At 42.5% G+C, this 21,809-nt stretch overlaps 1 protein-coding gene across 3 annotated transcripts in view; it reads right to left on the bottom strand.

Annotated features, from left to right (window-relative positions):
- The window catches only part of LOC126519205 (neprilysin-21-like), a 34,355-nt gene that overhangs the window by 7,678 nt on the left and 4,868 nt on the right, over nt 1-21,809 (bottom strand). For 2 of the 3 annotated variants that reach the window (XM_050168826.3, XM_050168833.3), the window contains exons 3-19: nt 20,947-21,036; nt 19,412-19,573; nt 17,532-17,618; nt 16,671-16,885; nt 16,282-16,485; nt 15,154-15,240; nt 13,482-13,615; nt 11,031-11,256; nt 8,568-8,666; nt 8,376-8,453; nt 6,910-7,019; nt 5,813-5,871; nt 5,359-5,410; nt 5,160-5,227; nt 4,150-4,280; nt 3,024-3,089; nt 2,169-2,264 (exon numbers count right to left, since the gene is read on the bottom strand). In XM_050168826.3, the coding sequence (XP_050024783.2) occupies nt 2,169-2,264; nt 3,024-3,089; nt 4,150-4,280; nt 5,160-5,227; nt 5,359-5,410; nt 5,813-5,871; nt 6,910-7,019; nt 8,376-8,453; nt 8,568-8,666; nt 11,031-11,256; nt 13,482-13,615; nt 15,154-15,240; nt 16,282-16,485; nt 16,671-16,885; nt 17,532-17,618; nt 19,412-19,573; nt 20,947-21,036 (1,964 nt within the window). Of the gene's footprint in view, nt 1-2,168; nt 2,265-3,023; nt 3,090-4,149; nt 4,281-5,159; nt 5,228-5,358; nt 5,411-5,812; nt 5,872-6,909; nt 7,020-8,375; nt 8,454-8,567; nt 8,667-11,030; nt 11,257-13,481; nt 13,616-15,153; nt 15,241-16,281; nt 16,486-16,670; nt 16,886-17,531; nt 17,619-19,411; nt 19,574-20,946; nt 21,037-21,809 lie in introns of those variants that run through there. The other variant, XM_055065467.2, reaches the window with a different exon arrangement.

A 21,809-nucleotide genomic window follows, 5' to 3' on the forward strand; every position in this document is an offset into this window, starting at 1 on the left:
TTGGGCAACAGCTTGTTGATGAAATGAATCGACACTTTGTAAGCACAGGGGTATATAGTGGAGAAGACTTGCAAGCGGATATTTTCATGACTACAGGGCAGGTTGATTCCATTATGCTTACACCAGTGACTCCTACTGAAATTGAAGCAATTATCACGACCCTAGAAAACAAAGCTGCAGGCGGAGAAGACGAAATAAAGGCCTTACCTGTCAAGTATGTCGCTCATCTTATGAGTCCTGTATTAACCCATATAATAAATGAGATGCTTACACGCGGCGAGTTCCCAGATGAATTAAAAATAGCTAAGATCACCCCTGTCTACAAGGGTGGCGATGAGAAAAAGCTCACCAACTACAGGCCTATATCTGTTTTGCCGGTGTTTTCCAAGATATTTGAGCGTGTTATTAATGATAGGCTTACGTCTTTTTTTCATAAACACAAAATAATTACGAAGTCGCAGTATGGCTTTCAAAAGGGTAAGTCTGCAGAACTAGCTTTAACAAACATAAAGGACAAAATAATTGAAAATATTGAGAACAAACTGCTCACTCTGGGGATTTTCTTGGATTTAAAAAAAGCATTTGACACTGTGCAGCACGATATTCTTCTAAAGAAGCTTGCTGCGTATGGTGTTCGAGGAGTAGCACAGAATTTAATTACATCATATCTCTCAAATCGGTATCAGTATGTATGCGTCGACAATCTGGTATCACAAAAATTGAAAGTCGAATGTGGCGTTCCTCAAGGATCAATCTTAGGACCCCTCTTATTTCTTGCATACATAAATGATATAACGTCCATACCAAACTCCCCTGAAATAATAATGTATGCTGACGACACTAATATCTTCTTTACTGGCACTACAAAAGAGGTCATAGAATCATCAGCTAACAGTTACCTCTTACACCTCTCCAGGTGGCTTAAAAGCAACCGGCTAAGTTTAAACACAAGCAAAACCAAATATATAATTTTTATGCCAGCAAATAAAAGAGACCCCTATTGTGTTCATCTGCACTTTGAGGACACGTTACTGGAACAAGTTACAGAGCAAAAGTTCTTGGACGTATGGTTTACAGAGGACCTTACTTGGAATACTCATGTTGACAAATTAAAAAGTGAGCTATCTCGAGTTACTGGCTGCATGTATAAAATACAAAATATACTACATACCTGGTTGAAACAAACATTATATTACTCACTTTTCTATTCAAAACTCAGTTATGGCATTTTAGTCTGGGGAAATACGACAGCTTTAAACTACAACAAACTAATCATTGTACAAAAGAAAATATTGAGAATGTGTGAAAACTATGTGGGTGACAAACGAGGACTCCGAACAAAACCGCTCTTCATTAAATATAGCATGCTTAAAGCAGATCAAGTTTATTATTTCAAACTACTCCAGTGGATATATAAATATAGGCTGCACACAATACCTGTCGACAGTTGCACCTCATACCCAATACGTAAACCACACTATGTAAAGCCCGCCACAAGAACTAATTACGGAAAGCAAACATTTAATTATCAAACGATTAATATATTAAACAGTGATCACTTTAACGTACAATACACACAATCCTTCCACAGCTTCAAAAATGACTGTAAAAACCTATTAGTGGGCAGTGACATTGCATTTTCATTTTGAGTAACTTGTGCTCATCCCTGATAACACATGTAAGCTCAGTTATGTTAGATTTTTCTCAGCGCTTGTAAATCATGTTTGCCATTGTTTCGGCATTTACATTGTGTATCAGTCTAAACCTTCGTCTTTTTTTTTCTGAAATGTTTCAATGTACTGATCTACTTACTGTATGTGCTAGTTATTTTCGAGCAAGTGATTCTATGGTGTTTTTTTTCTTTGTTGACTTCTGGTGTAAACCAATTTTATTGTTATATAATACTTATTGCATATGTATCTTCTGCTTTTTCGAAATCTATTCCGTTGAAGCAAAAGTAATGCTTTGGAGACATGTGTTCTGAATAATGAATTTTTCGTTGCTGTGTGCTGTGTGTTAAAGATAGGTTCGACAAATATGTATGTGAATGATATGTCATGCTGCCTTGAACTGTAGGGGCGCAGAGGCTCTGTCAGGCATTTTGCCTTTACCTCTGCCCCCTACACGGAGAGAATCCGTGAAACAAACAATAAAAAAAATAGCCTTACCAGGGCCACCGAGATAAAAAACATCTGGTCGGCCGTGAAGTTCTGGAGTCCAGGCAAGGATTTCACTTTGTGCTTCTTTGCCCAAGCTCGGTAGGCCTGCAATGTGAAAACTCCGATGCACGTTTTAGTGAGCACTCGCATATATTCGGTACAGCCAATTTACTTGTACTAGACCCCCAGTGACTCTTGCACGTGTGGTATCTCGTCAATAACGGTGGTCATTTGCTACCTTTGTCATGTTAACGAAAAAGAAAGAAGAAAGAAGCGAGAACCAGAAATTGTGTTTGCCGGTGTTATATAACACCAGCTCGTGGACAAATTGCTCCTTAGTGTAGATGCCTGCTGCGTCAAGTGTGACAGTGTTGTTATTAACGTAGTTTTGTAAATAAGACCTATACTAGCTCTTATTCCAGAAAGTGCTTACTTCTATACGAAAAGCTCTACAAGGTTCTATTGTGTTCTTTTTACGTACGTTTCCAAGAAAGGACGAATGTATTTTTGTCTTATTAGTGATTCGGTGATTGTATAGCTGCAGCAAAAACGCGGCCAATATTTCGCTCTCGAGCTTAAAGTTGAACGGAAGTTGGTGCACAGCCGAACGTGAAAAACGAATGTACTCGCTAATAACTACTGAGAGAGAGATACGACAGCTGCGTACAGAAATAAAACAGCATAACTTAATCAAAGCTGTTTTTTGTTTTCAGCTTTTTAATTAATTAATTATTTGAGCCGTAAGCGTTCCGTTTGCGTGTGCCTTATTCATGAGTCCGAAGCCTTCGCTATTACTTTTTTACGTAGTTGAACACTCGTACAAATAATCGTGTCCTCTCTTAAACTTAACTAAACCACACTTACGTGGTATGCTTGATGGATTCCTCCATTGTCCGCCGTGTTTTCTCCCACGGTTCTCTTGCCGTCAAGCTGGGAAGAAGAAGAGAGTATCCGGCTCATTGTAAAACCATGACGATGTAAGCCTTTCTCTCTTTAATAAATAGAAAGTCAAACAGAGTGTTCAAGTAGTCTATTTAGCGTTACTTTACAAACTGTCTCTTTCTTCATAAGCACGCACAGGGGCATTACTAAGGAGGAGGAGACAGCCACACACTAAATATTTTTGGGTGTTAACCCATGTGTGGCTCGCTTTTGATGTAGAAAGGCAAAGTATAACGTAAAAAAAGAGCACCGTTTCTCGGATATATCAAGAGTGTTTGCTTTCCGTCGTGACTAACACTCTCACCGTTAAGGGGTCAGATCGAATCGTTGATAAGAACGAATGAAGTGTTATTTTTTTGGCATCTTTTTTGGCAAGTAAACCCGGTGATAGCAGCGACGACAGACAACGCGAATGTTACACGAAATAATAACTATCCTCTGTCAAACTCGCGAGTCAGATATTTCGATACTCACTAGGTGGTCAGAATTAATACACAGCGTTCAACTATGATTTCTCTCATCGCTGGTGCAGTTTGAAAGGGCCTTTGTGAACGAGGACATCTTTTACAGCCCTTAGAGTAAAGGTGTTAGCCATGTTACAACCCAGCACCCTTGAGGGTCTAAATATAGAGTGTATACTTCTCAGCGCTTGTTTCGGTATTCGCATGTTGCGAGGTGGCTAGATGCTTGTTGGCCGAATCTTAAACGTGATCTTCTTGGTGTACCGCTACTCCATGAGCTTGTACTCTCTTTATTCGCGTTTTTCGCACGCGCAACTCTCCTAAAAAGCCAAAGTCGACGTATTCGAGGTGCGTAAAGTTGTGCCTGCATGATAATTGCATGGAAAGAAAAAGTTGCTTCATTATCTGCGGAAAGCACTGTTAGGTCTGCAAAAAGCTGTGTCAAGAAAGGATTTGCTAAAAAAAAGGAAATTACCGATTCTAGCCGTGCCTGATCCCACACAGAAAAGTATTACTTCTAATGTATCTGCCGTACGTAAAACACTTGCTTCATAGTTGCTGAAGCAGCTGAAGTAAAATGTATTCACCTTTACTTTGAGTCTCTCGTCTGTAATGTTGCCGTATTGCTCGTTGAAGCACTTCGTCTTTTCCAGGAATTTTTCTCTGGTCTTGTTCGTCCACCAGTTTCTCATGTTACCGTCACTGTCGAACTGGCTTCCTGAAGTGTACATAGAGTGCACATACGCGCGAGCTTTCGTATAAGAATTCAAGCGCAGAGTATAGCATATTCTTCAATTCATTCAGTAAAATTACTCAATTATAAGCCGAACAAGAAAATTTCTTGGTGATTCCAATGTCCAATTTGTTTTTAACCTGTCTTTGTCACGAACTGCGGCATTAAGCGTTCACCTTTTGACAGTCATGTCCGTCAATAATAATCACTTTGCTCTACCGTGTCTAGTTTTCTCTTTTTAAGCTGGCATTCGATGAGCTTGCTTAAGATAAATGTTTGCCGTTGAAACCACGGTCATGAAAAGGTTTCAGACAGTCATCTGTGACAGCGTTACCACCTGCTATTTAGTTGGTCTAACTTTCCAATAGGGCTCGCGTTCTTTACCAGGAAATGATGATTCCAATCTCCCCAGCAAGCACTATGTAATTTGGATTGCTTTCTACGATCAAATACAGTGAGCTTACTTTTCCAGCTCTGGAAAGTAACATTCATTGACAGTTCGATTGCATAAGAAAAGAATATAGTCAAGTTGGAAGTATAAGAGTGAGATTCCATTAATCAGACGCGGAATGTCGACCCTTATTTTGCTCTATAATATCTGAATGTCGTAACCAATATGAATACGTTTCTTCGTTTTTTATTGATCTACAGCTTTAAGTTAACCTTTTGAAAGTTCACAGCTACTATAAGGTAGATGAACAGATCAGGATGTACCCTTTGTATACTGGTGCTGACCCTTTCGTAGCAAAAGCGGCATATAGCTCCTTTTCTGCGCGTTTAACTAACGTCAGCGACAGCAACCAGGCAAGCAGTAAGAAGCAATTTATCGACCCGTACCGTAAAGACAACTGCACAAAGACTCACCGGTGTTGTCGAACGCGTGCGTGACTTCGTGTCCAATAACGGCTCCGATTCCTCCCATGTTTATATACCTGAGAAAGGAAAGCACGCAACACTAAATGTGAACGCCTTTGTGTTGTTTTTTTTATCAACTGAACGCTGCCTCCATATGAAAAACAAAACAAAAAAACAAAACAAAAGCCAACAGAAATTTTGCACATACATGGGAACCCCGTACTCGAACACTGGTGGTCGCAAAATTCCGGCAGGGAAAGCTGAAATAAGGCGGCGGAGGAACATTTTATAATACCATGTTGCAGGGGACAGTGTTTTCCGGCATTGTGAAACAAATGGACACAGTGTGCGCTGAGCAACGAGGTTGTGGGTTGGGCTTCCAGCGCCAGAGGCGTTATGGCCACATTGACGGAACGCTAAATCACCCATTCATTTATATTTTCGCACACTTTAGAGACGTAGAGCTCGTCAAATTTACTCCGGAGGCCTCCCCTGCGGCGCCACTCATATAGACTTTGTTGTATGATATCGCCATAACTAGTGTTAAACCTTCTAAGGCACGTTTGAACCTTTACACTGGACAGAAGACAGATAATATGCGAACAGCAAACGTTCAAGAACACGTGCATGAGTTTGTAATCTAGAAATACTGATCAACTTACTTATACCATTGACCAGCGGGTAATAATAAGCGTTCACAACAGCAGGGCCTGACGACCACCTGAAGGAAAAAGGAGCAACGAACTGTACTTTAAACGTGTTGCAGCAATGAAAATAATAATTAAGACACATTATTGTTCAAAAGTCCGGCGACCAGCATTGAATTGAAAAGAACGTCTATTGTCCTCTTTTCATTTCAGTTCAGTTCAGTTTATTTCCTTGAAGACCCCTATGTTAGAGGTATTACATAAAGGGCGGGGTCAGATGTTGCTGTTTTATTAAAATACACGTTCTGTTAGCCTTTGCAAAAGCGTCGATGGACAACTTATAGATGCAACTTGGTGGTGAAGGCCGTTCCACTCTGATGTGGCCCGCAAGAAAAGTAAGGCTGGTAGTTTGGGAACATGGCCGTGAAACTTGAAGTGGATGGCCGATGCGCTATGATGTGCGCGTGTAACGTACAATGTGAGGTGTCTGATGCAGTGAGCTGAAGAAATTTTATTAAAGAAGAAACAGAGGCTAGCAATACGATGACGATAAGAAAGAAGTGATAAGTCAAATATGACACACTTGTGTCGTAAGAATAGGAAGGGTGAACGGACCTAGCTGCAAGGTTTTGAAGTTGTTTGAAGTCAATTTTAAAATATATTTGATGAAGGTTTTTTCCTTTTATGTTAATGCATTGGTGTACTACTGAGTCTGCGTCCCACCGTATGGGTGGTGCGTTAGGTGGTGCTGCATGTGCAATAAAATGAGTTTGTGCCAGCTGACTTGGTTAGCACAAAACAGACGCAGTGGCTAAGTTGCTACGGCGTTTGATTCGTTTCTTAGTAGCGTGTCCCCAAGAGCATAATGCTCAAAAACTTGGTTTGAAGCCTGCAACACTACTATACAAAGCCGCTTATGACTATTCTGTCAGTTATCTTTTATGCGCTTACAAATAGCTCCAGATAATTAAAAAGAAAGCATTATAGATAATTTAGAGGACCTACAGAGCCTACCGGGCTTGTTAGTCATTGTATGTGTCTCGCAAACGCGCGTTCCAGGCATTCTAGTGAAGAGATTTGTAGGGTTCGTCGCTTATAGAGGTAATACATACTCTTCTCTGCTGTAAGGCTTGTGCAGTGTCATCAAGTTTATCTTGGCCCATTGTTTTCGAAATGAAACGTAATTGAGAATGAAGGGCTGCCCCGGCTTGGCATCAATGACCTGAAATACACACACAAAAAAAAAACACACGTTGGTGTGGGTCTTGCGCGCAGTGTAGGAGATTGCTGGAAATTGTTATAGTATGATCATGCTTTTTCATGTTAGGAGACATACATGTAACACGGATGTTCAGGTAAGACAAAAGCTTTGAAGCACGAATTTCTAAGGTTTGTGTCCGCGTTCAATATTCGCTCGCAAGAAATGTACATATGCATAATGTGGTTATTGGAGGCTAAATACTGGGTGTTTCAGCAAACATTACCGAATTTTTTTTTAATTGCCTGTGGCAGATAGCACAATTCTATCCGTGAGCTGGTCTACTCGAAGAGGCCGACATTACTTGCACAAAAAATTGAAATGCATGATTGACTAATTAACAAAAATCATTAATGAAATTTTTAACTAATTACCTCATGGAACATATTGCAATTTACAAATTCTAGCCGGGGAGTTCGCAAGGCGGATCCACTTGGAACGAATTCACTGGATGACGCCAGTTTCGAAGTATGAATTCCTGAACATTGCGGAGAAATACATTGGCCTTCCTGTTAATATTGTGCTTCAATGCATAACTCGACGTTTTGTTAAAAGGTAAGCGGAACGACAGTGAATTTTTACCAGAAGTTTGACGGCTCATATCTCGTAAATGGTGTCATCTACAAAATTCTTTTCAAGTGGATATAACTTGCAGTCTCCCCCGCTAGAACTTCTAAATAGCAAAATGGGCCATAAGGTCATTAGCTAAAAACTTACAAATGTTTGTTAAATATTCGATTATGCATTTGAATTTTGTTCAAATAATGTCCGCCTTTTCGAGTAGACCAGCTCATGGACTAGAAATGTGCTATCTGCCATAGGTAAATATTAAAGATATTTTGAAAGTATTCGCTCAGACACCCTGTATGTAGGCCACACGAAGCGTGATCTACATGCTTTAATGCCTGCTGCAGTAATGCTTCGGCAATATTTTTTTAGAAGCCTAGAACTTCAGGACTTTCTGACAGTCGGTGGTTCTATGTCATTTGAGACTGCCGCTATATGTTCAAGTAATCTAGCTGGGTGTGTTTTTCCCGGGCACCTAATTTCATTTGGTATTCGCGACAACGTCGTGCTTTGCATACAATACCTAAACAATAACAAGCACGCACGCGCAATAACGCACGCACGCACGCACGCACGCACACACACACACACACACACACACGCACGCACACACACACACACATACACACACACACACACACACAAACACACACACACACACACACGCGCACACGCGCACGTACACGCGCACACGCGCGCACGGCTTTAATTTTCAATAGGCCGGATTGCCATATACAACCGTAATGTGCGGACCTCTTTGAACATGTTGTTTAGGTAGGTGTCGTTGAGAAGGTCATCCGAGTATCCAACGTGCGTGACCATGGTTTCCAGCTGGAGCAGGCAAGAATAGTTGAAAGACATGTATCACTGAGAAATCAGGCTGAGCGCTTCTCGAAACGCTCACACAAACAGTTAGTATCGTCAAGTGTGTAGATGTATACTTGCTTTTTTAAGAGCATGTGTTTTTGTAGATCCGTCCATCCATTTAGTTCTCCTGATGCTTTTACCGAATGCTTCTTTCAGTTCGTTGACGAGATTAAGAATCTGGGAAAAGGAAAAGTTTTTTTAGCCCACAAAAGAACTATATATTATTTCGAAGTTTGTAATGTATACAGAAGATTGAAGTGGTACCATATTTCACCGCATAGCCTCATCGCGAACTGCAATAAGCGAATTTATTGCACTTACGTGCTGAAGAATTTGGCTGCAATAACATGTAAGTACGTTTGCGCTCATGTAGTGCCGATACGACTTTCATGCGCCTCTGCACTGTAAACCGATTTGCACACTTAATGGTGCTTTACTGTCCATAATTCCCACCCTTACACCATAACCCGTGCCAGGGTGTGAGTCACATAGATCATTTTGCACCATTAAAAAGCATTAAAGGTGTGAATTGGTTTACAGCGTAGGATACTATAGCAAAATGTCAATGATGCAAGTAATCTGATCTTATTTTCTCTGTTTAGATGATGTGGAGTCAACGCTTGAAATATGGTTCACAAGGGTTACAACCGCATGAAGCCAGTTGACAATAAGCCGAGAAAAGCGAGGAAGAAATTGACAAATTTCTTTAATTGAAATTTATAAATAATGAGGAAAACGACCACGGAAGTGCACGAAAACAATTTGTCACAAGTGCTAGCTGCACTTACATGTTCCGCATTGCGATAGACAGAGAGATACAAACTTTAATGACAGGCTGGAGATGTTAGCCTGGCTGATCGCCTGTCATGCATTACGTGTGCGATGCTCTACCACATGAGCTAACGCAGTGGCCATCATCCCGTCCCACCTCTTTGGACATTCGCAAGCTTGTACGCGAGCCCTGGCAGTGCTAGCCAGCACCTATCACGGCCATAGCGGCGGATGTTGGACATCCAATTGGAGGCGTAACGTATTAGGTGAAGTTATAAGGAACAGCCAACTGGGCTCTTGATGCTTTAAATATATATATATATATATATATATATATATATATATATATATATATATATATATATATATATATATATATATATATATATATATATATATATATATTCTGGGGTACTACCTGCCGGAACGACAATTTGATTGTAAGACTCGCCGTAATGGGGGACTCTGGATTAGTTTTGTCCACCTAAACAATCTAAGCACTCGAGCGTTTTGTAATTTCACCTCATCGCAACGCGGCCGTGGCGGCACGTGTTCGAAACCGCGAGTTGGTGCTCAACGACCCAGCGCCATAGCGGTCCTCGGTATATCAGCATGTGGTTGTGCTTGTAGACGAAAAGCGAGGCCCTCCGTTCTCTTTATTCTTCGCTCAGTTTGCAAGGATAAGCACTTCGGATACGTTGGAATGGTGTAAATCCGTGTACATATAAAGCGGAAAGAACGGGATGATGGCAAAAAGGGGACGAAACGCGGCGCTGTTGCGTCGTGCCCTCTTTGTATTTGTGTCGCGTTTATGTTGTTTCATTCTATTGCTGTTTTGTCGTCCGCTTTCGTCCGGTCCTTTCCGCATTGTACAATGAAGCTGCTGGAATTACCGCTCTCGAAAGGCGCTTTGCGGTGTCTATACAGTAAGAACGCGTGAAACTACTATCGATCACCTCATGTCGCTGATGCACCTGGGCGCGAATTATGCCGCTTGCAATTAGTCCATCGCAGCGCCGATAGTCTCGTTATCGCGCAGCTCTATGAGTGGCGGGCTCCCAAACGCCGGCGATAAAGGAGACCCTTTAAGCAAGGGCTGTATTGCGAATGCGGTTCCAGAGTCTTAATTTTGTGTCGTTCTTCTTTTATCCTTTTCTCATCACGCCCATCACTGAGCGCTCTTATCTATAAGGATAACGCCACACGGTTGCGTCCGAGACACGTTAAATCCAACTACGAAGTGTTGTTGTGAAAAGAATGTATTAGATGAGTAATTAGAAAATGCGGCCTCCGTTCTGCGAAAACCTGTCTCGCCTCTGCTTATTGTTTATGTAAAAAATATTGACGTCACATTTTTCTCCTTATTCTGGGAAATATACTTGTTTGCTCTCTTCCCTTACCTGCCATTCCCTGCAGAGTATACCATGTAGGTGAATATACAAAGGGCTAACCACCCTGGTTTTCAATAAAGCACTTTCTCTGTCTCTCTCTGACAGATGTAATTCCGAAACCCTGCGCTACCACGAGGTTCGTTGAGTACAGCCTCGACCATATCGGGTGAAAAATGCGGCAAGGATATGCGCAAGCAATCTAGAGAAAGGCTCCGGCGACGCATCGCCGCTGCTGCACTTAACGTTCCTCCTAAATCAATTCGACTCACCGCGGTTCGCTTTACTGCTTGCAATGTATACCAATGCAACTAGCCCGGACACACCCATTGTTGCACTGTAGCACCAGTGGATATCTTCAAGGGCAGGTAAAACGACTCACGTCCTTCTTTGCCTCTTTGCTGAAGTATCGCTCGACGTAAAGCCTCCCAGCTGGAAAGTCCATGACGTCGCTGATGTAGTAGACGCATCTCGTCGACAGAGGAATGTCTCTCTTTACGCCGCGCTCGACCTGGGTAATCTTGAAGGAGAGCTGCCGCATCTTTGGCAGCGCCATGGGCCCAAAGTTTCTGATAAGGCGCCATATCATGTAGTTGTAAGTCGTATGTCTGCGCGGAACGGAAGGGGTTAGAGAAAGGCGTTAGCATGGCGTTAATATGAATTACAGAGCGAAAGCAGGCGGAAAATAGTGTCTTGAACTAAAGGAGTTGGGCAGGCCATGTAAAGTACAGGGTAGATAAAAGTCGATCTGTCATATTAACTAAGTCAGAGGATTGGGTGGGGTTGTGAGGCTAGTAAACTTGTAGATTTTGAATCGGTTCGGCTGATGCTAGAGCAGGGACAGCAATTTACGTGGGAGGGGCCTTCGTCCTGTCCTGAATATAAAATGACATGATGACGGGATGATGACAACGACGATGATGATGACGAAGCAGACAATAATTATTTCTCAGCAACAGAGCAGAGTACCATCATGTCCTACGCGCTGCTCCTCTACGCACAGTTGGCGATTTACTCGGAAATTTTATGTACAGGGCGCTATTTGAAGAGAGAGCACCAAGCGAGGCAAACAAATGAACGTCTCGAGTGCACCGAAACTGCGATAGCATTTTACCGATCTGTTGTCATCGCCCCCAACCTCCGAGTCCATCTCCTTAGAATTTCGCATGAAATACGCTTGTCAACATTCTATGCACCCTATTGCTGTTTACAAGCGGATACCCCGGTGAGCTTCCGGTTTTCTCCTGCAGAAACAGAGAGGACGAGAAAGGCAATTATAAGTCGTAGTTGTGGGGCAATACAGAACCCCGAAAATCTTCAACAGCTTTCCTCTGCGGTTAATCACAGATTTACTAATTAATTTCGCCGTAATTTAGACGGACAATTATAAACAACGATGATTGTGGCTCAATACGAATTTTTTTCAAACCTACAAAAGTGTAGCACTGTAAGCCAACTTTTAAAACACGCTCTTTTTTTCTGGGGAGAGGAGGAGGGGGAGATCTGGGACAGACTTCAGGGAATTAACATTGTCATTCAACAGAACAACAACAACAACAAAAAAACACATTTCTACGTGGTGCTTTTAATTCACCTTCGCCCACCTTCCTCCTCCTTGCGAATATCTGCCGAATACTTTCGTTTGATGAAAGGCAGAATTTGAAACACCTGCAACCGCAGAGCTGGGGGGCTGTCTAGGCGGAGCATTAGACGCGCTAACAGGTAAGCGCGGGAATGCTTATTTGAGAGATTTATGACTTGACAAAAACATCTGCGGCGCAATCAAAAGCAGGAAGATAGAACACACATTCAAATAATTTGGTTGGATTTATGCGATGATATTGTATATATTGCGAGCTTTCGTTGCCGCGGATTTTCCTCAAATTTTTATTGTCATTTGATTAGTTCGTTTCAGTTCAGTTTTTTTCCTTAAAGGTCCCATTTCAGGGGGTGTTATGCAAAAATGCGCCAATATAAAAGCGCACCTCACACATACGCAAGCACGCACGCAAACATACAAACACACATACACCACAAGCGCGCACAGACAACTTGCACAACGCACCCACACACACACGCAAACAGACACACAACAAGCACACACACACAACACGTACAACACGCACAACACACACAAATCCAAATTGCACAACGCACACACGCAATCACACACACACACACACACACAACTCGCACAACACACGCGCAGCGCGCACAACTCACACCGCAAGCACACACGACAAGCGCACACACAACACACACACAAAACTTGCATAACGCACACACACACAGAAATAGACACGCAATAAGCACACACACACACACACACACACACACACACACACACACACACACACACACACACACACACACACACACACACACACACACACACACACACCAGGCGCAGCACGCACAACTCACAACGCACACACGTACACACACGACAAGAGATTTCATAAGATATGCGCATAAGTGTTGAAGCAAAGAAACCAATGGAGAATACGAAGTCGAACCTATTCCAAATGTAGGGACACTTGCAAGATGAATACGGAAATGGTGAGCAAGTAGAAGATTTACATACTCAGAACTATGTGTACATGAATAAACTATAAATTGAATGGACAAATAATTGAACATAAATATTACATAAACTTCTAAAATAGGCTGAAAATATGCCTTTTCTTTAATGTCAAAGGAATTCCGTATATGTTTCTAGACGAATATTTTTATTTTTCCAATGAAAAAGCGGTTATATGCTACAAATTTCTGCTTCTGTGCCCCTGTAAAAGGGAAAGTAAATTTCGAATTGCTGGCATCATTTTCCTCCTACCTGGATGTGTTCTTCATTATGTAGTCAACAAGGGTTCTGAAGTAGTACAGTTCATTGAGCACTACCGGCTCTTCCGGTGTCAGTGTCACGTTCACGCTATCAAAGAGACGTTGCAGCATCTGCAGCCAGTTCACCTATGGGGAGTATATGACCGTGATTATCACAATTGAGCTTTGCAATCAGGAATGTGAAACAATTTCTCACACACGATTCTAATGGTCATGCAGTCGTAGGCGCGATAGTCAAGCACTGCGGCTGCATATTTGCGCGAGGCTGTTCTTATGATAAGCGTGTCGTCGGGGTGGACAGTAAAGCAAATTGTAATGCCACAGTTTTTCCGCAATACTGCGCGGTTTTATTCAGTAGCTCCTATAAAGAGACCTGGAATCCACTCACGGCACGCCTTTCTTTCTTTTTGATGTTGATACTTTGAAGTTATGCCTTTTTCGAAAATGATGAAAAGGGTTGTGTGTATGTATATAGGCAGGTTGTTTAATGTGCTTGACCTGAGTCATTTCTCACGAATTTGGGAACGAACACCACGATTCCCTACAGTTCGTGAAACTATATGGTGAGTTCCTCTCTGTTGAGTACCATTCGAAATGCGTTCTCGCGCACCTACAAGCTTTACTGCATAATCATTTTGCACATTTTGTTTGTGTATAATGTAGTGTGAATACTAATACTTGCCTGAAGGTATTTTCAAGACGGTTCGCCTGAAGATTAATATTCTGCTTACGGTTTCCATTCCCCATGCGCGCTTCATTTCACGAGTCGTTAGTTCGCCCTGCCATCCCGACATATACGTGTGCAATGACGCCCAGTCTAGCGCTAAAAATTTACCAAGCTGCTTTGGCACATCTTTATTATTCTTTATTTAGTCGAATCCGCATACCAAGTTGACGGAAACCAAATCGCCTACTGTATTCAACAAGGTAAAAGAAGAAAGAAAACTCGGCAGAGACACTTAAAACTGCGTACGTGTGGGAATGCGAAAACATTATACCGTTTGTGGACCTCGGAACGTCATGAACCCACTGATTTTGTACACTCATGACGCTGCGCCACCTCCTCCCCATTGGCTGCGCCGTCACGTGTCGAACGACGCACGCAATAAGCCACACGTTTAGTGTTTAGTGCAGATGGTTGCTACGTAACATGTGGAATGACGCACGCACTAGGCCCACCATTGCTCAGTCAAAACCGTGGAGCAGGCGTGGCGTCGGGGAAGCGTGCTCGATCGTCTCACGCCCTGGAGGCCCGGGTTACATTTCAACGCATACCGAAATGTACCAAATTTTATTTTCAATGTAGTCAATTTTCTTTTGTTTACAGGAACCTTGTTGAGAAATTTGACGTCAATCCGAGCATGTTTTGACGTGTTTCTACTCTTTTCGCTGTGGGCTATTTTTGGTACCATCATTCGGTCACGCTGACTACGACGGATTTTCGCTCCATCGGGCCTATAATGGTTTCGCATTAAAACGAGCTCAATCGTTTTCCTCAACTGAAGCGACAGGTGCATACTACAAGTCTTTTTGGCTGCACATCATAAAAACTGGGGTGATGATATCAGCTATACTAACGTGACATTACAGCGAAGACGACGACAATACTTAAGGTAGCGCTCTTTCTACGTAGTGTTTAACTTATAAATTAAGAATAAACTTACATGTTCAGAGACGTTTCTTAGATCTGCAATGGTCATTCTGAAAAAGTTAAGATCGCTTCCTGTTTTGTTTTCTGCCGCTTCCAGTATCTGTAACGAGATATGTAGGAAGAGCATCCTATCAACAGAACTCTGCTTTAAACAAGTCCAGGCGCTCAAGTTAAACTACACAAATGGGTCACCGACTCAAAGCATTGTGCAAAGCGAACTACTATGACAGGTGCACACGCAGTTGAAGATACAAACGACGTCTATCGGCATGTACGCGAAAAAAGTCAGGCACATTTATGTACCTTGAGAACCTTTCTGTCACTGCAGTTTGGTGTCTAGTACTCGTCCTGGGTAAATGTTTTGACTGGAATAATTGCTTTACAATGTTGCTTACCATAAAATATTTTATGAAGTACTATTCAGTTTAGTGAACTTTCAGTTAAGTGAACTATCTTTTTCGGTCCCTTCAAGTTCACTCAAGTGAGAGTTCACTGTATAAACGATTGTCGTTGGAGTACAAAAAGAACGTGCTGTCTGTATTCGGAATATTCAGTAAATTTCAGTTGCCTCTTGGATGCTGGCTCAATAAGTGTTTTCGTCTCTCAGCATCTGATATATGTACCTTAATAAATTGCAAAACCTTCACACGAAGCAAAGCGTGATTGAGCCATACATAGAATGCCTGACAATTGTTTGTTGAGTACATTCGTTAAAGACAAATCCTGCCCATTTATTTGTAAACTTGATTGGCACTTTAGTATAGTCACATACCAAACTCCGATGTCGCAGTTTCCGAAGTTAATCTCTGTTAATATAATATTGAACAGCCATTCGCAACTTTTTGTACATATCGTCAGAGAAATTATCCTCAGTTAAGACCGTAAGTCATAAGATACACGGCATGTAAAAAAATAAACTAAAAAACCAGACGTGATAGTGCCACATGCTGATATTTTGGAAGAAAGAGATCTTTCGGCTAATGTTAATACATCTATGACAGGGTGGAAACAAGACGAAGTGTGGGTTGCCATAGCCATGTACGAGGTACCTAACTACGGCACTCTCAAGCTATGTTCCATGGTGATTCTAACAAAAAAAAAAAGCATGCAGGAACAGCAATGCCATGCCCGAAGATCTCACCTTGGTCATGTTGGACTCGAACCACAGAATGTCCAGTATTACCTCTTTGACCTTCTTGTATGGTAGCTTTGGGTTAAAGGCCTTAATGCACGACGCCATCAGCGTGAGATAAGCCAAGTCTCTCGCACCTATTGGCTTCTTCTTTTTTCCCACGCTTCGTTTATTGAACAAGTACAGATCGGAACCAGCTGATGGCCGCTCTATCTGAAAGAAGAGCCTGTTTAGTGGCGCGGCTTAGTTTAAAACTGAAATTGCACTCGCAGTGAGTTCGTAAAGATGTTTAATGTTACTATCGTTCTTTGGGAATTTTTGAGCTCCTTTAGGGGCTATCTTTCTGCCTACTGCGTAGTACGAGATACTATAGAAAGGAGGGCAATTTGGAGCCTTACGCTGATGATTTTGTTGGATACGTTCTTGGGGTCCTTGTTTACTCCTACAATGAAGAGCAAGTTGACGGCAAACTCGTTGTGAATCTTGGTGTAGAGCTGGTCCCACGTGGGCAGAACCTCTCGTGACTTTGGCGGCGGCCAGACGGGCCAGTACTCTCCGCCGACCCGCTTCAGCACGTCTATCAAGGCGTAGAACTGGGTGGCCTCGGGAATCGCTTGGAGAAGGCAGACAAGTAAAGGACGATATTTACAGCAGGAGCTAGGGAATCGTGGCTACAAAAACAATCACGACAATGTACACACGGTAGCAAAATTTCAAGACCCTCTCTTTGGTTCGGAGGTGCATTCATGTCTCAGATAAGGATGTTATTGCCACACAACAGTATTAACCGGTCAAAAGAAGGCGAAAATGTTTTGTTTCTTCGGGTGCAGTTGAAGCTCGATATGCAAAGGCTGTCGCTTAATGTTGAGGCAGGAGATGTCATGTGATTGTGAAAGCGATAACGAAAAAACAACATTGTAGTGGTACCCACTACCATTATACAAGTCATGATCGCTATATATATATATATATATATATATATACAGTGGCGTCTTCATATCCTCATAAGCTTAATTCATCCCCTCAGACAGTGAAAACTATTGACTACACAAAATAATGAATTTAACTATAATCTAACGTTGTAAATATGTTCAAATGGCTGCAATAATTAGTGAATAGAACACGTTAGTTGCAAACACACTTTGGATATTCACACACGGATAGAAAGCCTTCTTCTGAGAATAAGCGCGTCAACGCTGCAAGCTGGAATCTGTCAGCGCCAACTTGATCAACACGATGTTGAGGTGAGTCTGACTTACATGTGTTCATGCAGTTCTTGTAAGAGCCTAGGACTTTGTCAGTTGCGTTTTGGTCTTCCATCTTGTACGTTGTATTCTCAAATATTCCTGTTGATTTATGAATTGCAAGAATCAGTAAACCGGTGCACAGGAGTTAGCGTCAAGCATATTGCTCACATTCTGCCGCGATCTAAACATATCGAGCTTAAGCTGGTCCATCGGCCACACGTAGCCAGAACGGCTACGCGTTGTGTCCTAGCCTTTTACTTAGCCAACCGCCACACTTAGTAGCACGCACCCTAACTTCATACTTAAAGGGCCACAAGAGGCATATATTAGGGCAACGCGGACTGCTAGAACACCAATCCAGAAACAGCTAAAGATGTGGTCGGCAGGGTGAAACCCCCAGGCCGAAGTCTTCGCCGGTAGATCGACAGGCGGTGCAAGCCCGTCAAGATCTTCGGCAGCGAGGTACCAGCAGCCCGACGCTTCTTCAGATCGCGGAATCTCCGCGAGCACGCCACAGATATGCCTGGTGTTTCAACCTGCTTTCAGAACTTTCCGCCGGACCCCCTTTTTTACATCGCGTTTCATCTTTCATTTACTTGTTCATTGCGTGCTCATTTTTGTATGTTCTGTTAGTGTAGTGTTTGCCACGTTTATTGTGACGTGTATTTTTCATTTCTGTCGGGTATTTGTTTTATTATTTCGCGAGTGTTGTAAATTTCCACTGGTGGGCTTTGTGTCGCGCGTCGCGTCAGAGTGTGTTGTGTGTGACCCGCACGCCTTCCGCGAAGCTTTGCACCCATCTGCTTGCAGTTTGCCTATTCTTTTTTCATCATGTCTCCGGCATGATTTTATTTGATTAAATTGAGCGTATGTGTTTACGTCGCCTCCCATCCCATGCCTCTGGTCTACGGTCGATCAGGCGTGGACCTTATCGCCGGTCAGCAGTCGAACCATCCATAAATGCATGCGGGGTGGGTTTTCTGTCGCCCCATCCCCTCCTGTTCGGAGAGTGCGAGTAATCTTACCCAAATCTTTGACAAGTACTCTAGAGCAATTCGAATCGCTCGCCATAAACGAGGTGGTTGCGTCACCTTTGCTGCCGTTGGTGAGGCCAATGGCACAAGAGAGCCGGTGCTACGGTTTTTGCAATGTGTGTGTGTGTGTGTGTGTGTGTGTGTGTGTGTGTGCGCGTGTGCGTGTGTGTGTGTTTGTGTGTTTGTGCGTGTGTGTGTGTGCGTGTGGGCGCGCGCGCGCGCGTGTGTGCTTTGCGTAAAACGCAATAGCGCTGTCAGAAATCTAGCCATGACAGCGTCGATAGCATCCCGAGATATCACATGGACGTGGCATTTTCTGCTTCTTGGAGTTAGTATGAGCTTCACGAACCAGAACAACCAGCGCAGCACTACGCAATACCGAGACCACCAAAGCCTGTGGGCGGGCGGTGCTGGGTCGAACGAACGAGGCCTCTTTACCATCCGCGTCGTTGTTAAGGGCAACGTCAATGAGTTCTTTTTCCTAAGAATAAAATAGAACTGGACAAGTAGCATTTTATTCCGTCTTATAATGCAGTGCAATTATCTTTCTTATGTTCAGTGGTTGAGTAGCAATGACACCATCCTGGTAAGACTCTACCACTGATAAGACTCTACGAGCACTAGAATATCCCGGTAGAGTCTCAAGTCGGGTCCTACATTTACCTCAATTTCTCGCTTACTAAATTGCGTTTCTCGATACCATTGATGCCTTAGACCTTTTCGATCATCAATTTATCAATTTAGCTTGACTTAATATTTCACTTGATATTTGACTTTAGCAGATAATCCCGCTCCTCTGTTCTGTGATCTTTCAAGCGTGGTTCACAAGGGAAAAAATTGCGTCAGACGGCAACTTGCCTTTGAGGTCTTCCGTCAACTTGTCGTCGAGTCCTTCCAGGACGCTGGCGGTGCTCTTGTCGTCAGGAATCGGGTTGTAGAACATCCAGTTGCTGCAAACGTGGTCGTAGAAACTATCGCACGGTTTGTAGTCCTTGTTTAGGGCAGCCGTGATGTATTTGGCTGCATGTAGGATGCGCAAGGAGGTCTCGATCAGAACGGCAAGAAAGAGGCATCGTATCAGCCCTCCTGGAACTTTTGCCATTGACTATACATGACAGCTGAAGAGGAGCAATAGAAGTTAATTTATCGCGACGACCTGCCTGGATATCCGTAATGCACAAATAACTCTCTCTGGCAACCGCTGCGGCCATCTGTATAACGCTTGAAGAATTTAAAAGAAGAAAAATAAACGCTAGAACTATCTGTGAGCCACTTCCCGGAATTTTAGAGCTGACCTAGCAAATCAGGCAACTAAAAAAAAAAAAAACTTGAGTTTCAGTTTCGCTTATCGAGAAAACATAGTGCGCGTGGAATAGTGTTATGCTATCACATATAAATGAATAAACTTATGTTATAAATTGCAATGGCGGAAGTGAAACAATACATTCTTGTGTGTTGCGGCCATCTTTAGCTCCGAAGTTCTGAAAACTTTCCCATATTTTTTTTGCTCCGCCGCGAGGACCTTGGTGGCCTAAAAATGTATTAAGCGAATAAGCGACATTACTCGCACAAACATACACATCTAAGAGAGCCATGAGTCATGATGTATAGTCTAAAATTAAATAAAATAAAAATATTGTTAACTAGAATCATGCTATGCTCTTTCAGTTCCTGCAGCTTAGTTGAGCGTCAACAGCTAATTGGCGTATTCGAAGTGCGGTTCACTTTTTTCTGTATTAACTTATACATCTTGACTTCGAAATTGTGGTTTTTGCTTTTGATGCTTCTGTGCTATATTTGAGGCCTACACCATGAAACAATGTGACGTAATGACGACGCACCAGAAGGGTTTGTAATGAGGAGTGGTCCACTGACTCTTTATCTGGACAGGCTGAAGCGACGCTGTTAACTAGAAAACATGTAAATCGATAGTGCTAGCTGAAGGGCGACAAACACAAGGTCATTTGGAGCGTTGTCCTCATTGTTTGCCCCGTTCTCCTTTGCATATAATATATGAAAGTGCTATATAAATGCTATTAGGCGCTTTAATACTATAAATGCTATTAGGTGCTTTTTCGCGTTCTTTTACTTTTCTTGGCCACAGCAAGTACTTCAAATTGTCCAAGCTGGGATTTGCTATACGGCCAAGTAGTGTTCTCGAAATAGAAATATGTTTATAAATTCGAACCTTGACATATACCCTTAGCTTTCGCTTGGTGGAGCTAGACGTGATCTTACAGAACCTTCATCTACAGTTTTTTGACAGCCTACGCACCCAAACGAAGAACGACAAAAAAAAAAAAAGCATTCAACGACACGCGTTGCGTTAAGTCACCAGAAATCAAATAAAAATACCACGAGAAAGAGATAGAGAGGTTATCACGCAAGCTCACCCCTGTGTTCGCAGGCTTTTGTTTTGCAGACATTGGAAGAATACGAGGTTTTAGTCTTTTTACTGTCCTTAAGGTGTGCGGTGTGCATTGCTGAAAAAGGTGAAGCAAAATAAACATGAATTTTCTTTTCGTGGTGCAGTCTAAGTTAATACGACTTTCTATTCCACATATTCACACAGTGACAATGACTTTCTGCGTGCGTGAATAGGTATGTTGGCTCTTGTTATGCCGTGGTGAGCTCACGAAGGCGTGGGACAATTAGGTGAAAAATCCAATCCCAAAGGTTGGTGAATTTTTTTCTTCACCTCTACGGTGAAGTTTTCTTCACTTGTAGAGGAATGTACCTCAAAGCGCGATTCGCAACGTTCTTGAAGAACATTTTTGTTCGAATGGAGGGTACTGTAAAAAAGAAGCGTGTAATAAAAGCACATCAACCGGGCACACCAACACAGTAGCTTCGTGTGGTCATGCGTTTGTGAAGAAGCTGTCTCACACTTCCCCGCTGCGTTGCTCTCGCATGTGTCAATGAATAAATGCTTCCATAGAAGAGATGCGCCTTGGCAATATATTTTTACGATAAAGGAAAGCCCTTAAAAATCGAAGCATTATTATAGGTTTGCTTACTGCTCTGAAAGGTTCCATTATTCTTATCCATAGCTGTTATACCGGGTGCGTTTCTTTTTTTACTTCGAACACTTAAAAAAATTCCACAAAGCCTATTCGAATCACGTCGCCAAAGATAATACAGCAATCGCTTCACTAATAAAACAAATTACAATAATGAAATTCTTATTTACAAATTTTGCGTCACGTGTTTATAGTGGAAAGTTGAAGGGTATCGTCACAAAAAGTCTAGTTCAAAA

Source organism: Dermacentor andersoni, chromosome 3, assembly GCF_023375885.2.
Source record: "Dermacentor andersoni chromosome 3, qqDerAnde1_hic_scaffold, whole genome shotgun sequence".
Lineage (NCBI taxonomy): Eukaryota > Metazoa > Arthropoda > Arachnida > Ixodida > Ixodidae > Dermacentor > Dermacentor andersoni.